At 37.4% G+C, this 14916-nt stretch overlaps 2 protein-coding genes across 2 annotated transcripts in view; one reads left to right on the top strand and one right to left on the bottom strand.

Moving 5' to 3' along the window:
- Positions 1-470: 470 nt before the first annotated feature.
- LOC107757881 (T-complex protein 1 subunit zeta-like) lies at positions 471-7942 on the top strand. Its single transcript, XM_016575485.1, has 11 exons — positions 471-716; positions 2086-2149; positions 3494-3628; positions 3712-3885; positions 4569-4672; positions 4799-4909; positions 4998-5157; positions 5336-5418; positions 6067-6163; positions 6245-6392; positions 7767-7942. The coding sequence occupies exons 1-11, from the start codon at positions 580-582 to the stop codon at positions 7925-7927; spliced, it is 1374 nt and encodes a 457-aa protein (XP_016430971.1). The 5' UTR covers positions 471-579; the 3' UTR covers positions 7928-7942.
- Positions 7943-13460: 5518 nt separating this feature from the next.
- Positions 13461-14916, bottom strand: part of poglut3 (protein O-glucosyltransferase 3) — a 13756-nt gene continuing 12300 nt past the window's right edge. The window contains exon 8 of the mRNA XM_016575484.1: positions 13461-13737. Within this exon, the coding sequence (XP_016430970.1) occupies positions 13609-13737 (129 nt within the window). The 3' untranslated portion in view covers positions 13461-13608. The remainder of the gene's footprint in view (positions 13738-14916) is intronic.

Below are 14916 nucleotides of genomic sequence, written 5' to 3'. Positions count from 1 at the left end.
GCAGATTAGCGTCATGCAAAGGAGGACTTTGGAAAAATGAATCGTTGAGCGAATCATTGGGGAGTCCTTGAGCAAGTAAGGTAAAAAATAAATGCATATTATAAGACAATGAAAGTGCTTTTTGACCTTACATGCATGTCAACCTGTTGTTGGGGACTCCCAAAACCAAATTATGAACCTTTCATAACCCATAATAGGGGCACTTTAAAAAAACAGGACTTTTTAAAGTCCCGATGTCCTCTACAGATGAATAAAATATCATTTTTCAAAAAAAATTATTTTTCACATTTTTTCTTATGCTCTAAACAATGTAATGACATGACAAAATACTAAATTCACAAAACTGTTTTTCCTGGTAAGTTAGTCAGGAGGATATAGTAGATCATGAAAAAAGAAACTTTTTTGTCAAATAAATATTTGTTTATTTTGAGTAAGGCGTGGCTGGCGATTTCTGTATAGTGTAAATGTGAACCTCTTGGCTTGCCATATTGGGCGAGGAAGCTTCTGGAAGCGCGCGTGTGATTGTGAGCCTCTCTTCCGTTATTCTCCGCGTGAAGCTGTGCTCCGGTCCTCGGCAGAATGTCCGCGGTAAAAGCGCTTAACCCGAAGGCGGAGGTGGCCAGGGCTCGTGCGGCTCTGGCGGTGAACATCAGCGCCGCTCGAGGGCTCCAGGATGTGCTGAGGAGTAACCTGGGACCGAAAGGCACGATGAAGATGTGAGTCTGTCTGCTAGCGGCCAATAGCTGCTTTGTTAGCACGTGTTTGTCGGTGCTAGTCGTTATTCTCGAGCTAGTCAGCTAACCGGTGAAGAGCTGGAAACATGTGCTCCAGCGCTTACTGCCAAATTACCAAATGTTACAGTGTTTAGCAGTGCTCGGAAAATCTGTCTGTTAAATGAAAGTGTATGTTTGCGATAATTATGGACTCACCGGTTGTCAAAAGCATCAGAGCTATAAACTGACTCATCATGGCGATAAACCTGCATTCAGATGTCTTGGAGACATTTTACATCCTGTTATGAAAATAGATATTTGTTTATTAATAATTATTATTATTATTTAGCATAATTACATTTTCTCATCAAATGTGTTAATTGCATCTAAGTTAGTCATTTTAACCCTAGATGCATCAATTTCATTTTGTCTTATTATTTAGGTAACACTTTATTTTAAAGTGTCCTTGTTACATGTACTTGCTATTATAATAATAGATTATGCATAATTGCATGCAAGTCACCCTAAGCCAAACCCTAACCATATAGTAAGTACATGTAGTTTATGAATATTACTCCACATACAATTTTTACTTAAATGTATAATTACACTGGAACAAGGACACCTTGTTATTGGTCAATAAATAATAAAATAATAAAAAAACAAATAGGTGTCCTGTTAATGAAGTCAATAAAATAATTGATAATACACAATGTTTTAATATCAAAAGTACAATATCATTTGTGTTTTTATTGTATTTGTTATACTTGTATTTTTCGAATAGTTTTTGCCATGAAAATAGCCTAAGATGCTGACATGGCATTAAATAAAAAATATACTACTACTACTTAATATATTTTAAAAAAAAATGTATATATGCATTACAAAAGATGGCATGCATTTTTGAAAACAGTTGTACTGTCGTGTTTTGGAGCAAATTTGAAAAAAAATAAATAAATACAACTGCTGTAAAGTATTTTCTACATTTCTTGCATGGAATGTGAAAATGGTGAGTGCAACCTAGAACGGAACATTTATGATTTGTGCTTTTCTGTGCATAACTTTTTGTGCATAAGAGTTTGCACCTCTTCCTTTTCATATGAGCCTTCATCTGTCTTTGTAACATGAATGCTAATGCCATGTGCTGTAGTTCTTCAGTGATGTTTAGCAGTATGTGCTTGTCAAACGGACAGATCAGTCATTCTGATGCATTGAGGTTACAGGTGTGTGTTTTTAGAGTTTTACAGTGACTTCAAAGTCCAGAAATAACCTTTTTATTTTATTCCTAAATGATTTTGAAGTGAATGGCTATAGAGTGAAAGCACTCTTGCTGAAGGTGTAATGTCTGTTGTGTGTTGTGTTCCTCTCACAGGCTTGTGTCTGGTGCAGGAGACATCAAGCTCACCAAAGATGGGAACGTTCTGCTGCATGAGATGGTAAGAGCTGCGCTTCATGTTGGTGCGTGCATTTATTTGTAAAATTGTGGCATTCGGCCCATATTGCAGCAGGGCTGTGACTCGCAGATATGAGTTTGGATGCAGCGGCTTCTCCAGAATCAGTGTCTCTCAAACCATGTTAATCTCAGATGCGTTTTGTAGCTCAGTCGTGTTGAATCAACATCTAAATCTGAGCACGATGGAGCGAGGCATCCATATGAAAGCATTGGTGTGGTGTAGATTGAATTGGAGAAGATATCTGTCCAATCTGACATCTGTAAGTTCTTGATTCCTTCAGCTGGGGTTAAACAGTTATACACATTACAGTGTACCATTCCAGGTTCAATTTAGGGTTCACCCAAAAATTTAAATTGTCATTAACTCGCCTTCATATCTTTTTTTTTGTTTTGTTTCAATGACATTTTGCATTTCAATGACAGCAAGGATTGCTTATAATCTTTAAATCATGAATTTAGAATGGTTCAAAGAATGAAAAACAAAAACAGAAAACCTTTTTATTTTTTTTAGAACATAATAGAAAACCAGAACAAACCCATTCGTAGTTGTTTCAGAACCGAACAAGTGATTTTTTAAAAGTTGGAAAACTCGGAATGCGGATAATAACTGGTTACTTTTGTTGTTCGGTAGGACCTAACGGAAGATATTGTGAATGTTGGTGAGCAAACTGTTTTTTTTTTTTTTCATAATGACTTCCATTGTATGGACAAATATTATAGTGCCAAGGGTTGCCACTGCCAGGTCTGCATAACTTGGGCTGCTGTCACTTTAAGACCTAATGCATGGATGTAATATGTGACCCTGGACCACAAAACCAGTCATAAGCGTAGATTTCGCATCTGAAAGCCGAATAAATAAGCTGTATGGTTTGTTAGGATGGAACAATATTTGGCTGAGATACAACTATTTGAAAATCTGGAATCTGAGGGTGCAAAAAAATCTAAATATTGAGAAAATCATCTTTAAATGTGTCCAAATGAAGTTCTTAGCAATGCATATTACTAATCAAAAATTAAGTTTTGATATATTTACGGTAGGAAATTTACAAAATATCTTCATGGAACATGATCTTTACTAAATATCCTAATGACTTTTGGCATAAAAGAAAAATCTATAATTTTGACCCATACAATGTATTGTTGGCTATTGCTACAAATATACCCCAGCGACTTAACACTGCTTTTGTGCTCACATATACAGACACGCGTCTGATTTTCTCCCAACTGTTAGTTCACACATGAATTTTGATATCTATATTAAACGGTTGCGCCCCTGTCTATTGCTCTGAAACGGCACGCCTTCATTGATATTCTGATTTGTCTTCAGCAAATCCAGCATCCCACCGCTTCATTGATTGCCAAGGTGGCCACGGCCCAGGATGACATCACCGGAGACGGCACGACGTCCAATGTGCTGATCATCGGAGAGCTCCTCAAGCAGGCAGACCTCCACGTCTCCGAGGTTTACATGCACTCCTTATATTTCTAACTTTCAGTGTTAGTTTATTTTTTCTTAAGTTAGAAGTGATGCCCATCTGTCTACAGGGTCTCCACCCCCGGGTGATCGCTGAGGGCTTCGAGGCTGCTAAGGACAAGGCTCTCGAGGTGCTGGAGGAGGTGAAGGTGGTGAAGCAGATGGACCGAGAGACTCTCATCAGTGTCGCCCGCACCTCCCTCAGAACCAAGGTCCACGTGGAGTTGGCAGATTTACTAACGGAGGTGAGAAACATCGTTTGAAGTTCAGTCAGGTGTGATGTGATGCAAGCAATGAATCCTTTTTGGTCCGTGTTACGATGAGTTTCTGTCCTAACAAGTTGTGATCATTGCATTGCCTTTAAAGGGGTAATGAAATGGAAAATCTAAAAGTTCTTGATAGTTGCACAGAGCATCTGGTAGTTGACGGAACTAAATAATCTCATTGGCTGGCGCTCACCTATTATCATCCCTGTTTTGATTTCAGCGAATCAGTTCGAGCAAATGCACACAGCCTGATTAATATTCATGAATCCAGCAGCTCATTTAACTCAGCAGCTTAACGGCTGATGATGGAAATTCAGCTTTGATCACAGAAATAAATTGTATTTTAAAGTATATTAAGATTAAAAAAAACGTTATTTTAAATTGCAATAGTATTTCACATTATTAGTTTTTTTCTGTATTTTTGATCAAATAAATGCAGCCTTGATGAGCAGAAGAGACTTCTTTAAAAAACATTACAAGTCTTACTGACCCCAAACTTTTGACCGGTAGTGTATATGTATATATACTGTGTGTGTATATATATATATATATATATGTATGTGTTAGGGATGCACCGATACCACTTTTTTTCAGAACGGTACCGATACCTGTATTTTCTTTCGGTTGGCCTGTAACACACTGGCATGCCTCGTTTTCCTCAGGCTGTGGTGGATGCTGTTCTGGCCATCAGGAAACCCAGCGAGCCCATCGACCTCTACATGGTGGAGATCATGGAGATGAAGCACAAAACTGACAGCGATACACAGTAAGATCGTCCTCTCTTCTCTTATGTGCACTTTACGCTTCATTTATATATCCTATAGATATCTTCGGAGTAGCTCACCCTGAAACTGCAGTCATATGATCTAGTAATGTTGTGTTTAATGCTTAGACTGATCAGAGGGTTGGTGCTGGATCATGGAGCCAGGCATCCTGACATGAGGAAGAGGGTGGAGGACGCTTTCGTTCTCACTTGCAACGTTTCCTTGGAATACGAGAAAACGTAGGCTTTGCGAATGCTCATGTTTAGATTACTGGGTGATTCTGTGAATTAGTAAATCTGTAGTCGTACCCGCTGTGTGTTTTCACAGAGAAGTGAACTCTGGGTTCTTCTACAAGAGCGCAGGCGAGAGAGACAAGCTGGTGAAGGCGGAGAGGAAGTTCATCGAAGATCGCGTGATGAAAATAATCGAGCTGAAGAATAAAGTGTGCGCAGATACTAAGAAGGGCTTTGTGGTCATCAACCAGAAGGTCATCTATTCTTTTTAGTTTTTAGAATATACTAACATCACCGTTAGTATTGATCACCATTCTTGGGTTTAGCTCTAGAGTTAAACTTTCAGCATGTATTCATCAGAGCAGTAGAGTTTCTGTCTTTTGACTCTTAACCTGCACAGCTTGCTAAAGCTGAATTATTTGTTGTGTTCAGGGTATTGATCCATTCTCTCTGGACGCGCTGGCTAAAGAGGGCATTGTGGCGCTGCGTCGAGCGAAGAGACGAAACATGGAGAGGTAAGAGATGTTTGTCAGGGAGATTTGTGACCTAACCACTTTGTAATTTACCTGTTTGATTCTAAAACAAAAGTTGTGCTTTTTTTGATTGGGATTGCTTGTGTAAGCATGCAAATTGCTTACTATGCTAATTGATTACAAGTAAAGATAAAATGGCAAAGCAAATACAAAAAAAAAAATATGTATGTAAAGATTCTGTTAAGTATACTTGCACTTACAAAAAAACAATATAAACACAAAATAGCATTGTTTTGGGTAAGTACCAGTCCAAATCTTGTCGAGTTAGTGTTTAAATATGTTTACATTTTATTATGAAATAATTGTAAGAATGCCGTTACAAATTTCAGATTTGAACTATGCCAAGGTAAATACAGTTTTCCATTCTATGGCACCTTTAAGTGTTTTGATGCAGAGATTCAGTACTCTCAGAAGATGTGTAATAGCGCCTCCTACCATATAACAGTGAAAACACAAAGACGAAAAATCGTCAATGACGGGAAAGGGTTAATGTATGTAGTCTGCCCAATTATGTAGTGATTATTCAATGAAGAGCTTGCAACGTTTTTTTACTGTACGTACAAAATGGCTAGTGAAAAACAAAACATCCACTTTCCCCTTACTCTTGAAAATGTGTTGTTTTCCCGTAAGGCTGACTCTGGCCTGCGGTGGTGTAGCTATGAACTCGGTGGACGATCTGACGCCGGAGTGTCTGGGTCACGCTGGACTCGTGTACGAACACACACTGGTGAGCACTGGCCTTTTATTCTAAACTCCCAGAACTCTCTGAATGTTAGTTCATTGTCATTTATTTGGCCTTTTGCTATAGGGAGAGGAGAAATACACGTTCATCGAGAAGTGCGGCAACCCTCGTTCTGTGACGCTGCTGGTGAAAGGACCCAACAAGCACACCCTGACTCAGATCAAAGACGCCATGAGAGACGGACTCAGAGCCGTCAAAAATGCCATCGAAGACGGTAGGGAGACAAACATTACAACAGTTGATTAATGGCTCCGCCCACTGACATTCAGGATGATTAATGGCTCCGCCCACTGATGTTCAGGGGTGCGTTTCTCAAAAGCAACTATGGTCACAAGTTCCATCATTACCAATAGAGTTCAATGGAACTAACGACTATAGTTAGCTAACGATGGTTTTGGGAAACGCACCCCAGGATGGTTAATGGCTCCGCCCACTGACATTTTGTTGGTTATTACTCCGCCCACTGGCATTCAGTTGGTTAATGGCTCCACCCACTAATGTTCAGGGGTGCGTTTCCCAAAAGGGACTATGGTCGCAAGTTCCGTTGTTACCAATAGAGTTCAATGGACATTCAGTTGGTTAATGACTCCGCCCACTGGCATTCGGTTGGTTAATGACTCCGCCCACTGGCATTCGGTTGGTTAATGACTCCGCCCACTGGCATTCGGTTGGTTAATGACTCCGCCCACTGATATTCTGGGATCCGTTTCCCAAAAGCATTGCTAGCTAACTATGGTCATTAGTTCCATTGAACTCTATTGGTAATGACGGAACTTGCGACCATAGTTCTTTTTGGGAAACGCACCCCAGGATGGTTAATGACTCCGCCCACTGATGTTTAGTTGGTTGATGACTCCGCCCACTGGTATTCAGGATGGTTAATGGCTCCGCCCATTTATGCTTATTTGGTTGATGACTCCGCCCACTGGCATTCAGTTGGTTAATGGATCCGCCACTAACGTTCAGGGGTACGTTTCCCAAAAGGAACTATGGTTCCATTGTTACCAATGGAGTTCAGTGGAACTAACGGCCATAGTTAGCTAATGATGCTTTTGGGAAACGCACCCCTCGATGGTTAATGGCTCCGCCCCCTGATGTTGAACCGATCATTCATACGGAGGCTCAGAATAAAGGCCGTTTCACACTGAGCTCGTTGCAAAAAAGCGAGGCGAATTGCCGATGAAGCCCCATGGGGATCTATTGTTTCGATTCAAAAGCATCATCGTGCCAAACATTTGTGCCGAATTTTCGCATTCAGTGTGGGGTTGAAAATAATAGCTTGAAAATCACTTTTTTGTGCAAAAAAACTTTAACATTATAGGTGAACCTCATGGAGTAAATTAAAATAAAAAATCCTTTAGAGGTGATGACTTCTCTGGAAATTTAGACTAGTTTTATATTATGCACTTGTTCCATTTCCCTGCATAGCTGATTGCAACCTAAGCATATACATTTTAAATATCTGTATTCCTCTAACACTTTCATTGCCACTCTTTTAAAGAAAAGATTTATTTCTCCATCAAATGTCCGTAATGCTGTGTAGAGATGCTAGGGGTTAATGTGGGGCGTTGTGCTGGTGTTCTCACAGGTTCGGTTGTGGCGGGGGCCGGTGCGTTCGAGGTGGCTGTAGCTGATGCTTTGGTTAAACACAAGCCCAAAGTGAAGGGCCGAGCCCAGCTGGGTGTGCAGGCGTTTGCTGACGCCCTCCTCATCATCCCTAAGGTACTGGAAAACACAAATCATCTTTAAACATGTATTAGGGCCCTATGATTTCTGCGATGTGGAAAACATGGACGGAATCGCGGAATCCAGTTATAAACACGGAATTTATGATTTATTTGAAACAGTGCCTCACATGTGCTCCTCCTAAGTTGAAAAATTTAGGAGCGAATTCAAAAAATGTAGGGGCACAATGCAAATTTTCAGTTATGAGTTTTGTCTTAAGGGGATATAAGGAGACATTTACTAGCACAATTATTTAATTTATCAGAATACAGAAAGTACTTAAGTTATTCAAAGGTTTTTAAATAATTTACATCAGAGTGTATTTAATAGGCTAAATATGTAGTTATTTATAGTCCTATTAAATTGTATGTACATTAGGTATGTGGCAGTATCAAATTTTCACAATAGTCGTTGATTATTAGTCGTCATGATTAGGGCTGGGTATCGTTCAAAAATTTTCGATACCGATACCTTGACTTCGATACCGGTTCCTGAACGATACTTTTTTCGATACCAGTTTTATGAAGTCAATTTGAACAAGATTACATTATCTAAAAAAAAACTTTGGTTTTATTTTTCAGCTTGTTGATGTTTATACAAACTCAAAGACTCATCTCCTGAGCCACTGCACAAAGGAACAAAATGTAACCAACACAATAAATCAGTGCAAAATAGTTTTAATAAAGCTCAAATAGTCTTCAGTTTACACATCTGTTAGGCTACATTTACACTAGTTAGTGTTCATTTTAAAATGCATTGCTCAGACAGAATCATGATTTCTATTAATTTTCCACTGATTTACTGATGAGCATTAGCAATTTCTAGCGCTGTCTGCCTGTGCTCTCTCTTCCATGATCGCTGCTCTGACTCAGAGGTAATAACATATTTAATTTCAGCAACATTACATGGCCAAAACACACATTAGACGGCAATCGGAAGTTATTGCAAACACTCGATGGTGGTTTAAAGTGAGTTTTGAGTAAAAGCGGAATATAAATCTTATGTAGCATGATGCTACAGTTTGCATGAATGGTCACATAACACGCGCTTTCGGTCGTGTAACGTTAGTATGAACGGACATCTGCATATGATCGGAACTCCACGCAGCTCCCGCTACTCTATACTGGTGGTATTACAGTACCACGAGAGCTAAAGAGAGCAGACTGCTCCGTGCTCTTTCGAATCGCTCTCGCGGATGTCAAACACTGATCGATCTGTCGTGTGCTGCAGGCTTATTGGCTCACTGACGCTGATGAGATTAACCCCTTAGGTATCGAAATTTGGTACCGAACGACGAGACGTTTTTCGATACTCGATGGTATCGAGGCAATTCGGTCGGTGCCTAGAAAGTATCGAACTCGATACCCAGCCCTAGTCATGATATATGGTTTTATCACAATATATAATTTAGTAAGTCAAAAAAGTTCCTTCCTCCTAACAGGTTAAATAACTTTATTAAAGATCTCTTACTAAAAAAACTTTTTTTTTTTTTAATGCACAGAAATAGCCTATGAAGTAAACAAGTGTTTCAAGATTAGAGTGCAAAAGATTAAAGTTCAAATGAATGAAAGAACAATAGGTAACAATTTACAATAAGGTCCCATTAGTTAAAGCAGGTTAACATTAACTAACAATGTGCAATAGCGAATTGTTGCAGTAGTTAATATCCTTTGTTAATGATGTTTAATAAAAATACAACAATTTATTGTTAATGTTAGCTCCATTGAATAATATTAGCAGACAACTTTTGATTTTATGTATTATTAAAAGTTGAAATTAACATGAACTAAGATTAATAAATGCAGTCGTTGTTATTTCTACTTATGTAGTTTACTAATGTTAATGGAACCTGTTAAGTGTTACCGAACAATAATAACAAATCAGTCAATACATAAACACTTAAGCTATTTATTTTCAAACTTAGGCCATGTTTTAGGTTAGATTAAAAGAAAAAATGTTTAAGTATTAATTATTTGGTGCTATGGTGAAGACTAAAGTGAATATAAAAAATGAAAATACACAACACCGAATTTCTGGAAAAAACAAAACATTTTGTAGGGCTATTGTAAAAAAAAAAAATATATATATATATTTAATAAATTAAGTTGTTTCATGCATTCAAATAATTAAACATGCTTAAACAGAGTTTGGTAACAATAAAAAATAAATAAAACATTTCATATGCCCTAAAAATGTGCTTGATGTAATATATTGATGTTAAATTGTATAAGTTTCATGATTTTAATAAATTAGACATGCTTTTTGATTAGTGGTCGACCGATATATTGCCAAGGCCGATATATCGGCCGATATTTGCCATTTTTCAAATATCGGCATTGGCCGATAAGTTTGGCCGATGTGTTCGAGACTTTTATTTTATTCTTCCTCTTGTTCCCTGTCGTCGTTCAGTTCTGTCTAATATGGATAAGTCTATCTAATAATCAGATAGAACTGTTCAACAAAGGAATTAAAATGTATACAAAAAAGGATTATAACGATTGCTTTTAATATTATTAGTAATAGAAAGGCAAACATTATAATACTTTCTTGTTTGCCGTCAGCATTCAGCAGATACGCATTTATATAATTTAAAACAAATCTTTGAATGACTAATGAACATTTAATTTCACAAACCTTGCAGACTTAGTTGGGTCCAGTTGAGATCTTGTGAAGTATCTTGCAGTAGTGGCTTGAATTCTGCTTTTCCATGAGCGCCACCTGCTGTCAGACACCTTACAATATAGAAATTAAAGCAGTAAGCCCCTAGAAGCCGTGGTTTACAGTGAATTTATAACCGCTAAGAGGCGTTGTTAGGTACGACGTGAAGCGGAGCCTCAGCCAATCAGAATCAAGCACCGGAACTATCTGTTTTATAATATCATTTATGATTTCCCCTTTTCTTAAATAATGGGTTGAAGGCTAAAAATGTAAAGTTTATTTTAGTGAAACATCTGTTTTTGTCAACACTATTATTTGAACTGTAATATTTTTGTTCATTTTACAGTTTAGAATGCTACCGTAGACATTGCTCTTGTTTCTAAACAAAAAAAAGTACGTTGTAGCAATGTTATTTTAAAAACTTTGAAAATGTTCTGAAATGATTTTCAATATATTCTTTTTTTAAATAAGAGTAGACCTGATAATGAATATTATAGCTGATCTCCTCACAACCTGCTTCAGCAAATTCTGAAATACTTTTTCTGTATTTCATACTGGTGTTGGTGCCAGTTATAATATTTGTCATCTACGATAGTATGATAACTTGTTTTAACAGCTGACATGGAGTATGCATATGCAAAAAAAACACATATTGGCTGCGTGATGAAGCCTGTTCGATGCACTTATAATTTAATTTATGAAAGCAAAAATGTTTTTTATATATTTGAGAAGATATAGTTAAGTAATATCACACAAGAGCGCTGTTTTCGTGATCATGAATGTTATTGATTTTATATAACAGTTCAACAAACATGAAGTTAATATTGAGCAAGTTACGTTTTAGACACGTTGTTGTTGTTTTTCCTGTTTTACCCATTGAAATAGTTTCAAACGAAGCCGGAGCAGTTTGTGTTTCTCAGAGCAACAGTTCTTTCAATCATCCTTTCATAGAGACAGTTGCTTGCTTGGTTTCTGAATGAATCCTGAATATGGCACACCCCTTTGCCACTGTTTTCATAGGTCAGTGTGTTTTTGGCTCATGCATCTGTCTCTCTCTCGTCTGCGCAGCACCGTCATCGCCAGTAACATCCTCCTGGTGGATGAGATCATGAGAGCCGGCATGTCTTCACTCAAAGGCTGAGTCTAGTCCATCAGCCAGATCTCTGCCGTGGACTCCAGACTGTTGTCACTGTATTTATGCGCTAGGAAGCGTTTGCTGCAGTTAGTCGTGTTACAGAAGCACTGATTTGCAATACACGCTTTTCTTTGTACCCATTACTCGTGTTGGTGTTTTTGTGTGAATGTTTTAGTATGAGCTGAGCGAGTCGAATCAAGAATGCATCTGTTTGAGTGTGAATTTGTCTCTTCTCCACCGTGTGGCTTTTTCATCTCTTGGTGACCAGACAATAAAATGCTGCTGGCTTTTGTTAATGCACAGCGCTCAATTGCAATTGAAAAGAATTGTGTCCGCAGGTGGACCATGAAATTACAGTATTCCCCCTTTCAAGTAGTGGATCATCATGAGTATTTTCTTCACAGCAGGTGAATTCGTGTTTTTGTGCCTTGAAGGGCACTTAGAGAAGGGGTCACCATTTCTATGGGACGATGCACACTAAAGTAAACTGACTGAATTCCTTTCATGAAGGCCCCTTGTGAGTTTATCACCAACGGGGTTTAGCTTAAGCCAGGACTAGGCCTTGGTTAAATTAAGATATTTAAGCAAATTTTATAAGAATGCCTTCGAAGAAAACATCTTCAGCAAATTTTTATTTTTGGGTGAACTATTTCTTTAATGCATGCATAGAAACACTAATACAAAAGTATGTCCAGATCACAACAAAATAGAGTTTTTCAAAATCCTTATAGAATACGACGTCGCAATCTCGTGGCAGATTTCACATTTTGGCGAACTGGTGGCTAATTTGTATGACTTTATTAAATTTTGTCTAATCTGCTCACAGTAGCAGGAGTAGACCTTCATGCTTGCTTTATTTCTAAAAAATCACGTTTTTGTATAATTCACACAGCACACAAATTCATACAAAATGGTAAAATACTGTAGTAAGGTTTTCCCATGAGCTCGAGCTGAGCTGGCACAAACGAACACTGGAAACCAATGGAATGTGTTAAAGCTTAAGGCAAGCACATAAAACATCATTTCAGTCAGACTTCACTTTGTTCACAGACCTTTGACAGAGGTTTGAGTCAAAAACTCCACAGCATCAGAGCTGCTATATATCATCAGCACAGCCGGCAAAGAATCCAATGTTTTGAAGCATGTTTGATATTTTCAGTATGGTATGTGACCCTGGACCACAAAACCAGTCATAAGGGTAAATTTTTCGAAATTGAGATTCATACATCATCTGAAAGCTGAATAAATAAGATTTCCATTGATGTATGGTTTGTTAGGATCGGACAATATTTGGCTGAGATACAACTATTTGAAAATCTGGAATCTGAGGGTGCAAAAAAATCTTAATATTGAGAAAATCATCTTTAAAGTTGTTCAAATGAAGTTCTTAGCAATGCATATTACTAATCAAACATTAAGTTTTGATATATTTACGGTAGGACATTTACAAAATATCTTCATGGAACATGATTTTTGGCATTAAAGAAAAAACTATAATTGTGACCCATACAATGTATTGTTGGCTATTGCTACAAATATACCCCAGCGACTTAACACTGCTTTTGTGCTCCAGGGTCACATATTGTAGTGTTAGGAATGTGTTGATGTTCTCTGTGGGCAATCAGCAATATTGCATGTATATAAATAATGCATGTGCTTCATTTAAAGCATTCATTAGAAAGTTTACAACAAAACTGGCCCCGGCCCCAGAACTCAGTTCTGTAAAGTAAACGACCAGGCATCAGAAATCAGGTGCAAAAAAAAAGGAAAAGTAAAAATGAGAAAAACAAAAGAGCATCATTTAAAACAGTGGGATTAATGCACATAATTCTCTGTTAAACATGTCACTCCCAGCAGACCTGCTTGATTCTGATTGGGTGTCACTGAATGAGTTTTGGGAAGGCAGCTGTTCTCAGAGCTCGTTCTTCTGCTCCTCTGGAGATCTGTGGCAGTCACACAGAGCGCTGTGATCAGACGGCTGAGGAACCAGCTCCATGTCGGGATGAACCGCAGGCCGAGTGCTCTGACGAGCTGCGTACGTCTGTCAAAGCACAGAAAATACATCACATCCAGCAGAACTGACCTTGAGATCATCTGCAAACTAACAAGTGCACAAGGTTCGAAAAACCATCCAGCAGCATTTGTTTGCAGACATACGGTCTGCAAGAATCCTTTTTGTGTGCATTAAGCATTTAACCCTCCTATAGACCTTTTTCGCATTTTTATTTTTATAGGATTTTCAATGCTGATGAGCGTTAAACACGTCGTGAAACGGGTGCATTGCATTCAGGAGAGTTGTTTTTAGTACTGGAACAAAACCTTGGAAATGGGTTATGATGACCATCATAACCAACATAATTATGTTGCATAAAAAAACCATACATTTTCTGCATATTTTACTTTTTTAAGAAATGTAATCATTATATTGTACATTGTAACAGCTCTTGTGTTCTAGGTATATTGTGACCCAGCCAGCAATCGACTGAAGCTTTACATTTTTCGGTTAAATTTGTCTCAAAAATACTTTCATAAATGATATGTAGCCTGAATATGCACATACAATGACACTATAAAATACACTTTGTTTACACTATAAACATAAAAGCTGTAACTGACAAAAAAAAACAAATGAACAACAGGGCTTTTTGTTAGAAAACAAAAATGTTGAAATTTTGTTAGAAAAATAATATGTAGGTTTCATAAACTTGGACTGGTTTCGAGCGGCAAGGAATTCAACTGATTTCAATGACGTTATTGCTGGTAATTCTGAGGTTAATCATTTTTTACAAATGAATGTAAAGATATATTCAAATAAAATTTCTCATAAATATTGAAAAAAACATCTTACAGTGGTTTCACTGTAGTTCAAGTAAAATATCAACTACTTTTTTATTAATTAATTAAAAAGGGTGTTCAATGTAGTAATAACATGGCAATAACAGTCATGTCCAAAAATATCCACATTTTTGCATATTAATGAAAATTTCTTGCTCAGATACAATATGGTTTTAGTTGAAAAATATGAAGTTGTTGACTTTTATAAGCTCAAATCTGAAATAAATAAATAATATAAATAAAATATTCAGCAATATATATATATAATATATATACATACTGGAAACGTCCAGTTTTATATATTGTTACTTTTGACAAGAAACAAAGTCTCATCTTTCAAATGATGTTACATTTTTTCATGAAATTCAAATAATAAATGTTTTGA

This window comes from Sinocyclocheilus rhinocerous, unplaced genomic scaffold, assembly GCF_001515625.1.
Source record: "Sinocyclocheilus rhinocerous isolate Xijiao unplaced genomic scaffold, SAMN03320098_v1.1 scaffold2338, whole genome shotgun sequence".
Lineage (NCBI taxonomy): Eukaryota > Metazoa > Chordata > Actinopteri > Cypriniformes > Cyprinidae > Sinocyclocheilus > Sinocyclocheilus rhinocerous.
The sequence above is the reverse complement of the archived record's forward strand: the minus strand, read 5'-3'. Positions and strand labels throughout refer to the sequence as shown.

What these genes read in the sequence shown, in the direction of transcription:
- LOC107757881 (XM_016575485.1), top strand. Translation starts at nt 580, where the DNA reads ATGTCCGCGGTAAAAGCGCTTAACCCGAAGGCGGAGGTGGCCAGGGCT. An exon ending in CAGACCTCCACGTCTCCGAG is followed by an intron (nt 3,629 to 3,711) that starts GTTTACATGCAC and finishes ATCTGTCTACAG; the next exon opens with GGTCTCCACCCCCGGGTGAT. An exon ending in TGGCAGATTTACTAACGGAG is followed by an intron (nt 3,886 to 4,568) that starts GTGAGAAACATC and finishes CGTTTTCCTCAG; the next exon opens with GCTGTGGTGGATGCTGTTCT.